Here is a 13,637-nt window from a genome sequence, read left to right as displayed (position 1 = left end):
TACAAAGAACTAAAGAAAATGACTTGATACATACGACAAGGTTTTTTTTTTAACGACCTTGACTACCAATGAGGGTCTTTTTGATACTGTAAATTCAGAAATTATTGTGAGGTTTTTATTAAGGCAAATAATGCGACTGGGCGAGTATCACAATAATAAGAACTCGCATTCTAACATCTGAGACATATAATGTATTCAGCTTTTCCGGAAATCGCAATAATTAATTTCACATTTGTGATAATTATTCCAAAATCACAATATAAATGCACGCAATAATTTCTGAATTTATAGTACATACATACATGACATACTGATACTTGTTTTTGTTCCATTAGATGTAAAAAAAAAATTTGAAGGTCCCTGAGGTCACTTTTTTACATACCTGATAAGGTTTTTTTTCCAAATCCTTAAAGTCCTCATCTTTAACTCTATAGTCGTGTCTGTATGATTGGATGTTTGTAACTGTATCTTGATCATTTGGGTTCCTCAGGAAATAGGTATATGCTGCACATGCTGCATCTGTATATCTCTCTAACTGAAAACAGATTAAACACGGATTGACAAGACTTTTTTCATAGTCTTTCTTACATAAGATTGAAAATGGCAGTGGACAAACTTGAAATGTGCCTGAAAAAGAGAGGCAAAAGACACTTAAAGGATATTCAAACCCATAAGTAAAAAACAAACTGACAATGCCATGGCAAAAAAACGTAAAACGATCAAAAAACAAACAACAGTACGGTATACAAAACACAACATAGAAAACTAAAGACTGAGCAACATGAACTGTGCTGGTATTTTGTTTCATCAGTTTGATTAAAGATCAGAATCATACAAATAGAATAGTTTCATGTTTTCCCCTTCTATTCTGATTTTTTTTCTTGTTAATGGAAGTCCTGTGGCTCTTTTCACAAAAAATCTTAAGAGTAAAATTACTTGTAACTCATACACATTTCAGTATAACTTACAATCAATTTTAATCATAAGATTTTTTGTGAAAAGAGTCGCCGAGTCTTTATGGAAATGAAAACATTTTTTAAAACAACATTATTTTTTTTTTGCTGTAGTCTTTTTTCTAATTACTGATGTCCTGGATTTTTCTTTGACCTTTTAAGGCCGATATTCTGTATTAAAGTCTTTTAAACAACTTTTAATCATTTTTAGCTGAAAGAAAAAAAAATGTTTTGTGCATTCCACCTTTAGAAAAGTCAAATCTCAGTTATGACATGTTTATGATGAACTCAGTAACTCGAAAAAGACATGTATGAACTAAATTGACCTGAATATATCATACCATTTATTAATCAAAAGATTAAATTATTGAATTATTAAACCAAAGAATTTTAATATTTTTGAAATTCAGCAGCCTAATAAATATAGAGTCTACCAGAGCAACATGTTGATTATGATATTTATTCACTGATCAAGACATACATAGTTCATATAGGAAATGGAGAAACATTGTTGTCAACAGAATAAAGGTATAAAATCTGTTTCTATAATGATACAATTTAATGGTAAATGAAGTCACTGCAATGTTCCGATTGGACATTTGCTGCAAAATTACACTAACCTGAGGCTTATCAAAATTTATCAAACTTGTAAGAACCAGTTTAAATGCCTACAGAATTAAACAATGGCTCTTATAATTCATTAACAGTTTTTTTTTTTAAATAATTGCCTGGGTATGTTAGGACTGCCACAAGGAAGCACTACGAAAATGTCTAACATGCTGTATATATAAATTGATTTGATTTGATTTTTGGTGTTTTAACGCCACTTTTAAGCACCGCTTTTGGGCTATTTCGTGGCGGCCAGTTTTTATTGGTGGAGGAAGCCGGAGTGCCCAGAGAAAACCGCCGACCTTCGATAGGAAAACTGACAATCCTAGTCAATTAAGATTGGAGTCGAGTGCACCCGCACAAGCGGGGTTCGAACTCACAACCTCAGTGTTGACTGGCTAGTGATTACAGTAGTAACTACTTAGACCACTCGGCCACCGAGGCCCCGTATATATAAATAATACTTCATGAAAATAAAATGTTACTAGTCAACATTTGTACATGAAACTGAAAAAAAATTAATTCAAGGGTGTATGTGCATCTCAGGAGCTTTCTGTGGCGATACTGTAGAAGCTTAGGATAGATCTATCCTTCCAACACCTAACACATAAAATGTCTTGAAAACATATTGAAATAAAGATAGAAAATAGGAAATTTTTTGGATCAGACTAATAAATTAATCTATCTTTTAAGCATTATAATGTATAAATATATATGCAAGTAACAGTTAGTAACCTTAGGTCAACATTATAACTTATCAAAATCTTACTTTAATAAATGTCCAAGAAGATATACTAGTACCTGTTTATAACACTGTTGAAGATAGATGTATGGTACGAATCTTTCAAATTCTTTGTCAAATTCAGAATTTACTATATTTTCAATGCCTAACTCCTGTGCCTGGCACTTTTTCAAGCAATGTGACTCTCGAATCATCCTTTCAAAAAAATTCCCTTTATACAAACTGTAAGAATCATTCGAACTTTTGTCAGTTTTGAGAAGAAAATGATCGTCAATCATTTGGTCTCCATTACACTTCAATCTACAGTCAATTAATGTTTCCTTGTATAGTTTTCTGCCCTGGATAGCCTTCTCTAAAAATCCTATACACTGAAACCATTTCTCAGACCTAATAGCTTGTAATCCTGACAGGTAAAAATGATCATATGTCAGCTTTGGAAAATCACTGTGACTATTTGTGCTCATAAAAAAAAATGTCAGTAAGAAAATTAAAATATGCAAAGCAGCAAATTTTCCTGTTTTCAAATGATTTATCCAAAAGCATAAAAAGCTCCTGATTCCCATTAAGAAATTCATGGTATAGCTTATTTGACTTCAACTTTTCAAATGACTGAAACTGTGTCTATATTTAGTATTATAGAAATATCGTAATTTTTTTACTCAATATATTTTATGTAAAATAACTCAGTTGTAAATTTCAATAATAGGATTGAACTGTATTAGTAACTTCTTATTTTATATCAACTAAACAAATAAAGTCATTACATAAAATCTCAATAATGCTTTTAACAACTTTTTTAGAATATTTTTATGTAGCATATGTCATTGGAGAAACATGTGGCTTTGACATATGATAAATGAACATGACATTTATTAATATTTTTTTAAATCTTAAAAAATGTGAAATGTGGTGCCTTATTGTAAAAATAATGTTTGTGGGTTAGTTACAGTAATTTATTTTTCCATGGTAAAACATTGGAGTTTACAATATAATTAATAGACAAACTAAGCTTAGTTTTTAAAGGAGTTCACTACATCAAAAATAAATGAGGAAAATGACACAGATGATGCCCCTGCTTGCATAATTATATCATATAAAGTTATAAAGGGACATCACTGAAGAACGGTAAAAGTGACGCTACCAAAATTTGTACTTGATCTGAGTTTTGTGGTAATAAGTATTGTGTATAAGTTTCATAACATTTGGTTGAGGCAAACTTAAGTAAGATAACGGAAACGAAAAATTCAGCAATTTTTCCATTGTAAAGGGGCATAACTCTAGAACAGTAAAAGTGACACCCCCAAAATTCAAACTTGATCTGTATTTTGTGATAATAAGCATTGTGTATAAGTTTCATAACATTTATTTGAAGCTAACTTAAGTTAGAGAACGGAAACGAAAAATTCAGCAATTTTTCCATATGTAAAGGGACATAACTCTAGAACGGTTAAAGTGACGCACCAAAATTCAAAATTGATCTGTGTTTTGTGGTAATAAGCATTGTGTATAAGTTTCATATCATTTGGTTGAGGCAAACTAAAGTTAGAGAACGGAAACCAACTTTGGGATGTACGGACGTACAGACAGACAAGGGTAAAACTTAATGCCCCCTCCGCTACTGCAGGGGCATAAAAATAAGGAGAAATGGTATGATTGCCAATGGGACAACTATCCACCAAAGCTCAAATGAAGTGAATGTAAGCAATTATAGGCAACAGGTCATTTTAGATTTATTACTTTATCATATATTTGCTTTGCTATTTTTTGTCCCAGGCAATTCCTGAAAAGTTGTTTTTCATAAAAATTTCTATACTATCAACAAAAAGGAGACAAAATTTGTACTGAACCTTTAAAACTAACATTCACCAAGTGGTAAATATTTTACAACTTACGTAATAGTAATAAACTTCAAACAGGAAACAATGATTTTTTTGTTCTCAGCATATAAGTTCATGTGTTTTTGCCCAATTTGGTGGAAACAAATGAAGTCTGCACAATCAAAATGTTACAATAGAAGTGCAAGTTATTGCTAAAACATTTTGAAGGTTTGTACTTCTGTTGAGTTGGAAGTAAAACTTCTTCATTTAAAAAGTAAAATAAAAAAAAAATACCGAACTCTGATGAAAATTCAAAACGGAAAGTCCCTTATCAAATGACAAAATCAAAAGCTCAAACACATCAAACAAATGGAAAACTACTGTCATATTCCTGACTTGGTAAAGGCATTTCCTTGTGTAGAAAATGGTGGATTAAACCTGGTTTTATAGCTAGCTAAACCTCTCACTTGTATGACAGTCGCATAAAATTCCATTATATTGAAAACAAGGTGTGAACAAAACAAACAGACAAAATAGGTAAAAATGTCAAAAATAGGGGTACAGCAATCAACATTGTGTAATAATCTTAATCACTATAAAAAAAAACAAATATATCAACAAAGAAAAACAAAATGGCATAAAGACAGAGCACATAAGCAAAAAAGAAAGACAAGAATACAAAAAATGACCATAGCACAATAACACAATGGCAGGACGTATAAGTACCGAGCCACGCCAAAAGGAGCATCGTACTTACTTTTTATACAAAATCTCATTATGAACTTTATTCATGAAAATATTGCTTTCAGATACTGAGAACTGCTGTATCTAATGAAATAGGCAATATTCCTCCAAACCTTCTTCAGATTTAATAATTAAAAATAATCCAAAAGAATTTTGGAGATTTCATGACCTAGAAAACTTTGACTTAACTGACGATATAGAGTTGTACCTGTAGACTGTTGAATGATCTTTAGACGCTTTTTTTATGTTAATATCTTGTTGGTTTTCTGTCTCATTGATTTAATCCACATACTTCCTTATATATATATGTCAAACAAAATTATTTGAATAAATTATATAAAACTGCAAGGAAAAGATTTGGTAAGGAGTGGGAGTAGTCTACCACAACCATGCATACTCTTTCAAAATGGAAATAAAGATTTAAAGAACAAAAGTCTGGATAAAATTGGAATAAAAAACATTGATTATAAAATATTTAGAGTGCCTTCACCATTATACATATATATGTAGGTGTCTTACTTAATACTACCTGATAGAATTTACATTGACTTTTCTGGAAGAGGTTTAAAGTATCTGAAATTATTGTAATATTGACAAAATTTAATATTTTGAACTGAAATCTGTAGATAATTGTTATAATGATCAGTTTGTACAAAGTACATGTAGAAATTTCTTTGCAGCAGTCATTTTACAATTAAATACAGTACAGTTGACACAAAACATATGTGAATGCTATTATCAATCTATTTTTTTCTTGTCGGGAAAGTTTTATTACGAACCAAATGAAACTTTTCCAAAGAGTCATCTCCTCTTGGTTAAAGTATTTAAACTTTTGTCAGTTCTTTTGTCCCATTGAATAAATACAATATCTATTGTTTTCTGTGTAGTTTTTCAACTGGGACCTTTAAATTTCTTCTAAGAAAAATCCATCACTCATTGATTTATTTACCTGAATAGAAAAATTATCTTCAAAGTAGATGAAAATACATGTATCAACTCACAAAACTGTGATGTTGTAAATATTCAAAATCAATTGCATATTTTCAATCTGTTCAATAAAAACATCATTAAAAGTTGATTTCTGACAATTTTTTTTAGCATTGCTCCTATTGAAATCTGCATTTTTTTTTTGTGTGTTTTTGTTTAGTTATAGATTTACATTTAAGAAAGCCTCATTTCAAACATTGTCATTTTCCAGTTTTTATTTGTCAGCCACTCAAAAAAAACAAAAATGAACTAAGATGTCAGAAATCAACTTTTAATGTTTGAATCAGTATTTGTACATTATTGATATTGAATAAATACAACATCACATGCAGTTTTGTGAGTGGATACATGTATTTTCATTTACTAAGAAGAGAGGGGCCTCTTTGGCTGAATGGTCTAAGTAGTCAAACTACTAAATCACTAGCCTGTCAACACTGAGGTTTTGAGTTCGAATACAACATATGGCAGGTGCACTCAACTCCAATTTTAATTGTATAAGAAAGGCAGTTTTTCTACCGAAGGTCAGTGATTCTCTCCCGGCACTCTGGCTTCCTCTACCAATAAAAACTGACGGCCATGAAATAGCACAACAGTGCTGAAAGTGAAGTTAAGCACCAATCTATCAATCAATCTACTTAGAAGATAGTTTTTTTTATTCAGGTAAAGTAATCAATGAGTGATGGATTTCTATTCGAAAAATTTAAAGGTCCAAGTGAATAAACTACACAGAGAACAATAGTAACTGTCTTCATACCCTTGTTCTTTATAAGTGTACTTTAACTGTTTATAAAACTAATTTATTCATGCAAAAAAATAAGATTGTAGGCAAATTCGACAATAAATTAGTAAAACTAAATGCACCATGTAAAACTGTTCAGACAAGTTCTCACTTCTTTTGGACCAAATGACTAGATAAGCCTTGGACAACTCCAAATTTCATCTACACTATACATGTAATTCATAAATTTAGTTTCTGCTGTTGATGTATATATATACTGATGCAGTTGTCTCTTGAATTATTTATCTCTTAAACTAGAAGTCAATGAATTTCATTACACATGTTATTGTTAAATAATGTTAATCTTTTCCTCGACCACAAATCAAATATTTCAATGAAATTTTCGAACAACAAATTGACAAAGCCGAATAACAGTTTAGTTTATGGAAATTTATGCCTGTATGAACATAATTTGTGTTTGTTATTTCTTTTTTCAAGATCTATTAAACAAAATTTCTGATAAATTACCCTAGCAGAAAAAATTACATAGATATGTGGCTATATGTTATTTTTCTCTGCAGCTGTTATGACTGTTCGTGACGTGTATCATGATTGTCCCATACAATGATAGGTCTCAATAAACTGTGGATTCAATATCATTCTTGGGATACCAATTTTCGTGGGTATAGGTGAAATTTAAATGTTCCAAGGAGTACAAATTTTCCATAGGCTTGAATGCCATGTATGCAGACTTTGGCAAAACTATGAATTCAAATATCCACGAAAATTGGTACCCATGAAAATAAATGAATGCAGCAGCACAGTAGGAATTTTATTTATACAATTAGTAATGATTAGCTACAATGTATATGCTGTTAATATAAATTGATCAACATATTCTTCTCAAGGGTAGATTTTAAAGAATAGTTTGCAAATGTTGACTTTTTACGTGTATGCTAAAATTGTGAAAAATGTAACAAAAATCATATTTCTTGCAGGTGATTATTTTTTTTATTCTAATTACAAAAATGAAAATTGTACACATGGTAGGTTAAACAGTTAAAACTCAAGGTATGGGTGGATTCAAGAGGTGCTATCCCCTAAGTTTAATGCTGTCCTTTACATGATGATGCAGCCCATAAACCCCTTGCAGATTAAGTGTGCACCCCTCATCTTAAATTTTGTATCTGCAACTACAACATGTACAAGCCAAGGTATTCAGATAACTAGGTCATTCCCAAGATTTTTTTATCTGTTATGCAAGACAACCTTATCATCATGTCATGGCCAGTTATTCAAAATATTTATCCAAAGAACAAATGATAACCATCAACAACTGGATAAATAAAATGCATTTATGGTTAAATTCCTTGATAAAAACTTTTGATGCTATGCCGACAATAGTGGGGGACATACATGTTATCATTCCTGTCTGGGCGTCCAACTGTTTATAGTTAGTAATCATAAAGTGTGATCTCATCAAAATGAAAATTTCTAATAGTGCAATTGCTTGAACTTTTTAAAATGTATGCCAAATTGAGAGTTTAGACTAAGATTTCACTGTTCACTGAACATGGAAATTTGATAGTACAAGCTGGGGCTGGTGTCATGTGGACACATTTTCTTGTTTCAATTACATAGAATATTTTAATACTTAATGGGGAAACATATTTTTGTTTACTTCTCCAATTATACGAATAAATTAATCAGTAGCAATTCTGGAATGTCCTTGTCTATCTGACACACATAGCACAGAGGCTGCTGTTGTGAAATGATAAACTTTTTGGGAAAATAAAGTTCTAATAAAAGTGTTAATAACTGTATATGAATGCAATTTTGACAGCTTCCTCCAGTTCCAGTCATTTCTATGAAATTGGAATTATAATTGTGCAAACAACTTAGAATTATTCACTAAAGACATAAATTAGAATTTTGTCTTCAGAATGTTTATTATTACAGTCTTCATAGTAAACATCAAGCCTGTTTGCATAAGCAATGCAGTGAAAATAAACATGTACATGTGATACATATATATGTAAGGGCCAGTAACATTTTTTGGTGAAAACCTAATACTCTAACTGGAATTATTCTGCTCCCTCTAGTATATTATAGTATATTGAATTTAGAGCCTATTAAGTTTAATGAAGCCATCAATAATGAGTAAACAAATACATTGGGTGAAAAGGGGGAGGGCAGTAGAAAGCAAAACCAGTTGTTCATCTACAGTTCTTCATGAAGACTAAGGTTCATAAGTGTTTCTCGTTTCTTGTTTTTTATATAGATTAGACCGTTGGTTTTCCAGTTTGAATTGTTTTAGACTAGTCATTTTGGGGCCCTTTATAGCTTGCTGTTCGGTGTGAGCCAATGCTCTGTGTTAAAGGCCATACTTTAACCTATAATGGTTTACTTTTTACACATTGTGACTTGGATGGTGAGTTGTCTCATTGGCACTCATACCACATCTTCTTATTACTATAAATCATAATTACTGGATAGTTAAATGCATTACTCATGGATTCACCTTGTAGTAACAAAACTGAAGATAAGAATATGGTTTGAGATTATCAAAATCCTCTTCTATTTCAAGTAACACACGATTTTCAGACATTTGATATCCAAGCTTCTCTGTTTTGCATGCTTTCAGACAATGTGATTCTTTAACTAGATTTTCAAAGAAATTGAGTCGTAAAGCATCTACAGACGTATTCAGATCTGCTGGAATGAAGAAATCTGATAGCACTGAATCACTGCGACAATGAAGTCTGCAATCAACTATGACAGTTTTGTAAGATTTTCTCTCCTGGATAGCTTTTTCAAGAAATGCTGAGCATTGAAACCATTTTCCTCCAACATATGCGTTTAAACCAGATGTGTACATGTGATCATATGTTACTGAAACATCTTTACTGGTACTATTTGTTTTTGCAACAAAGAGGGAGAGGATAATAATGATACAGTGCACTTTAAACAGATATTTCAAACTTCTAAGAGAAATGTTGACGTCTGCTTCTTCCATCTTGAAATTTGATACTGATGTAAGGATAAATCTAAAGAAGTTTCGAATATTTATATTTAGATGAAAATCTCAAAGGTTAGTTTGGATGTAACTAAATATAGGGACGATATCAAAACACAATAGCAGACGATGAGATTTTATGAATCGCTTTTAATAATTATTTACCGGGGTTATTATTTTGAAAGCTTACTTTTATTTCTTGAAAGTTAATTTTAAAGTTTAATTATTGTCAATAACTTTTGCATTTGTTGTTTGTGAAACGGTATGAACATTTTCCCTTTGAAATGGGAGATAAGTTAGTATAATGGGGGGTCTCATTGGGGGGTTCTGATCCTGGATCCCGCTTACTGTTTTGTCAGATTCCCGTATCCCGCTTACACTATGTACGTAAGCAATTCTCATTTTTTTGTAATTTCCCGTGTCCCGCTTGACTTTATTTCCCGTTTTCACGGCACAATAATTTGACTTTCACGTGTCACGCTTACAAAAAAATCGGCAATCCCGGGTCACACTTAGACCCCAATGAGACCCACATAATGGTCCCAGCTTTGAAGTATACCGACTATATAGCAAAAGCAAAAAAACAGAAATAAATTTAGGGAGCTACCATTTGATTTTTATGGGGGGGGGGGGCTAGGATGAAAAATTTTGTCCTGCATTTTTTTTAGTTGTAATCTCTGTCCTGCCTATTTATTTTTCACTCTATTCAGTCCTGCCTTTTTTCTATTAGTTTATCCTGACTTTTTTTACATAGGCACTGGCTACGGTTACATGGAAATGTAACAATAATATAAAAATTATTGTTACATTGGAGACTAATTGCAGGAATGCAGGACTGGGTAAGGAACCGATTAATTACGAATGTCACAATAATATTTGGGTCTACTGTTACATTGCGTTATTGTTACATTAACGCACTGCAATGTACGATGGGAATAGTAATAAATATGTATTAAAATAAAACTTGAAAACTTTTATTTGATATTTACAATATTGCATACAATATTTTGATTTTTTATTTACAATGACAGTTTCTACAAAGCCAGTATGTTGTTTTTGGAGCATGTTTTAGTCCGACGCATTTTCGGTGAAACCATTCTAAGTAGCCATCACAAACCAGTGATACGACAATGTGCGCGCTCTATATTGCATACCGTACAATTCTATTCTGCATTTTCCCTTTATGAAGTTTAAGAAACTTTCAATGTCTGAATGCCATGCTTCAGGTGAAAAATATTTTGTTACTCTTGCGATGTTTACATTTTCGTCAAATATTTTTGGAAGCATGTTAGGTTGTTTAAATACAAGTCAATTGTGAAAGCAATTAATGCTGACATTTGCCGACAGGTTGAAATTGGTGGAAACAGTGTTTTCATCTTCAGAGTCCAGATATTTTGTGATCTTATCAGTCGTGACAGTACATGCTCTATTGAACAGTTCATTAAGTATTCATCAATAGTCATATTGAACTAAACTGTAGTAGTCATGATTTTTAACAACACCAAAACAATCAATACTTATTCGCTGAATAATATTATCATTATTAATATTATCTAGTACATATCGAAGAATTAAGCAACATAACTATAGCAGGTTTAAGTTTAATAAATCTATCATACATTGCAGTCTTTAATGTAACAATAACGCAATGTAAGCGTAGACCCAAATATTATTGTTACATTCGTAATTAATCGGTTCCTTACCCAACCCTGCATTCCGGCAATTAGTCTCCAATGTAACAATAATTTTTATGTTATTGTTACATTTCCATGTAACCGTAGCCAGTGCCTTTTACATAACTTGTCATCCTGCCTTTTCTTTTGCAAAGTTGCTCATCCTGCCTTTTTTTTTACTCAAAACTCCTGTCCTGCCTTTTTTTAAAAATTTCATTCATATGTCTCTGCTGAAACTAGATAAGACTTGTGTTTTAAAGACATCTGCAGCACAGTTGACTATACAAATGAGAGACGCTGGGGAATGGACACCCTTTTTCCATATATTATTTTATCATTTATATATTTGTAATGATTCAAAATGAATCTAAAGTATTGGATGATACACATAAATGTAATGTTTTTTTATCTGTCAGTGGAAAAAAAAATACGTCAATATGAAAATTTAGTTTTTTACATTGTTCAAATTTTTAAGGGGCATTAGCTACGTTGAAACAAATTCAAAATCTGATTTTTTTTTGTTTCAAACATTTATAAAAGAGGAATTGTGAAATAATGTTTCGCTAAGAACAGTCTATTTGGTTCAATTTTAGAAAAATCATCGTCATATGATTGCAAGTGCTTCTCAATACATTTATATTTGGTAGTGGCTATTTTGCCGGATCCGGCTAAAAAGCCTCTTCAATGCTATTTCCTTTGATCTACTGTTTTTTCTCTTTGATCTTTACAATTTTTGCCAAATCTCACACATTTGCTTCATGAAAACTTGACAGCACTGTTACCAGCCCCAGCAAAATAGCCTCTTCAGAATTTATATAGGGATTTACTATTTTGCCGGTCTTATTCAGATTTTTTTTTGGTCTGTATGAAATAAATAGTAGCAGATCTGAGTGAACAAGTGATGAGCACAAAGGATAGCCAAAGTAGTTGGTGAAATCAAATCAGAGAGAGCTGATAATCAACTCGAAAATGTTATATTATCAATGAACTCTATAGAATCGATCTAGAGTATAGTTTTACCACCTACAGTAAAAAGTTTGGGAGACCAAAGGGAATTAAACAAACTGTAATAGGATTACACAAAAAAGTGGGCAAGAAAGACAAAGTGCATTCCTCTTGATCAAAAGGCGTCTAACGAGACTGACCTGATTATCTTAAAATGATTTGTTCAAAAAGAAATTGCAACGTCAGCGGTTGAGAAGGAACACATAGAAACCCGTCCTGAAATGGTTCCAAGTTCATGTCTTGACAAACTAGTGAATGTAAAGTTAATAAAGAAATATGGTACAGACGATGCATGGCAATCTATTGAAAGCACTTAGTTTATCAGAGTTGAATGTAATGTAACTATAATATATCTCCATTTTATGCATAAGTGACGCAGACACAAACAAAACAAATGTTATGTCCAAGACTAAAAAATGCACCAAAAGCAAGGCACTGGTTTTGTAACACTTTAAAGCATTTTGAGGTTGTTGAATTTTAAAAAGGCAGTGTCTGCGCGTACCCGCATGCGGGTACGAATAGTCAAATTGCCATTCATAGGCTACGCGTACCCACATCCGGTTTTATAATAAAATGCCATCGGATTGGGAATGAAACGTGAAATATATACGGAATTTGTCGCAATTAGTGAATAAATTGATTAAAACTACTTAGAATTTTATAAATATTCATATATAGGTAAGTGAACAGTTTTTCTCAGTAAATAAATATTCTTAAAATGGAAGAGAGTGATATACACTTGAGGAAGACGAAAGAAGAGAATCATGCGAATGGATATGTATCAAATGTAAAAAAAAAACCTACACGATCAGGACTCTTTGGCCTGTGATTGTTGTTTGGACTGGCAACATTTGAAATGTGCAGGGTTGAAATATGTGCCAAAACAATCATATTGGATATGTAAATTTTGTTCCAAATCTTAATTAGTTTCATGAATCTTTTATAATTGGTTTAATTTGACATTATAATTACTTGCTTCTTTAATTTTTATATAGACACCCAAGCTTTAATTTTAGTCGTTTTAATAAGATATTTTAAAATTTCAGTTTTACTAAATTTTACTAAAAGGTTATTTTTAAATCTCATATGGGTATTTTTCAAAATCAGTTAAATTTTATTCTTTAAATTTGCATTTACATTTTATAATAGTATGAATTTTTACCATGTTTTACTATTACAGGGACTGTACAGTTTCATTTTCCACCAGTGTGCATTTAATTTGCAATGTTTATCATGTATCATTATCTAATAAATACAATTAGAAAATATTATTTTTCATACTCTTCACTCGTTCTACACGAAATCCCTATATTATCGATAATTTTCGTATATATTTCACGTTTCATTCCCGATCCGATGGCATTTTATTATAA

General features: G+C 31.5%; 1 protein-coding gene across 2 annotated transcripts in view; it reads right to left on the bottom strand.

Moving 5' to 3' along the window:
* Positions 1 to 9,581, bottom strand: part of LOC127706306 (prolyl 3-hydroxylase 1-like) — a 66,589-nt gene extending 57,008 nt beyond the window's left edge. For both annotated transcript variants that reach the window (XM_052210820.1, XM_052210821.1), the window contains exons 1-2: positions 9,092 to 9,581; positions 383 to 535 (exon numbers count right to left, since the gene is read on the bottom strand). In XM_052210820.1, coding sequence (XP_052066780.1) covers positions 383 to 535; positions 9,092 to 9,448 — 510 coding nt within the window. In that variant the 5' untranslated portion in view covers positions 9,449 to 9,581. The remainder of the gene's footprint in view (positions 1 to 382; positions 536 to 9,091) is intronic.
* Between the last annotated feature and the right edge of the window lie 4,056 nt (positions 9,582 to 13,637).

The sequence above is a fragment of the Mytilus californianus genome, unplaced genomic scaffold, assembly GCF_021869535.1.
Source record: "Mytilus californianus isolate M0D057914Y unplaced genomic scaffold, xbMytCali1.0.p SCAF_6, whole genome shotgun sequence".
NCBI classification, from domain to species: Eukaryota; Metazoa; Mollusca; class Bivalvia; order Mytilida; family Mytilidae; genus Mytilus; species Mytilus californianus.
Note: the sequence above shows the minus strand (reverse complement) of the source record. Positions and strands in the feature narration are given on the sequence as shown.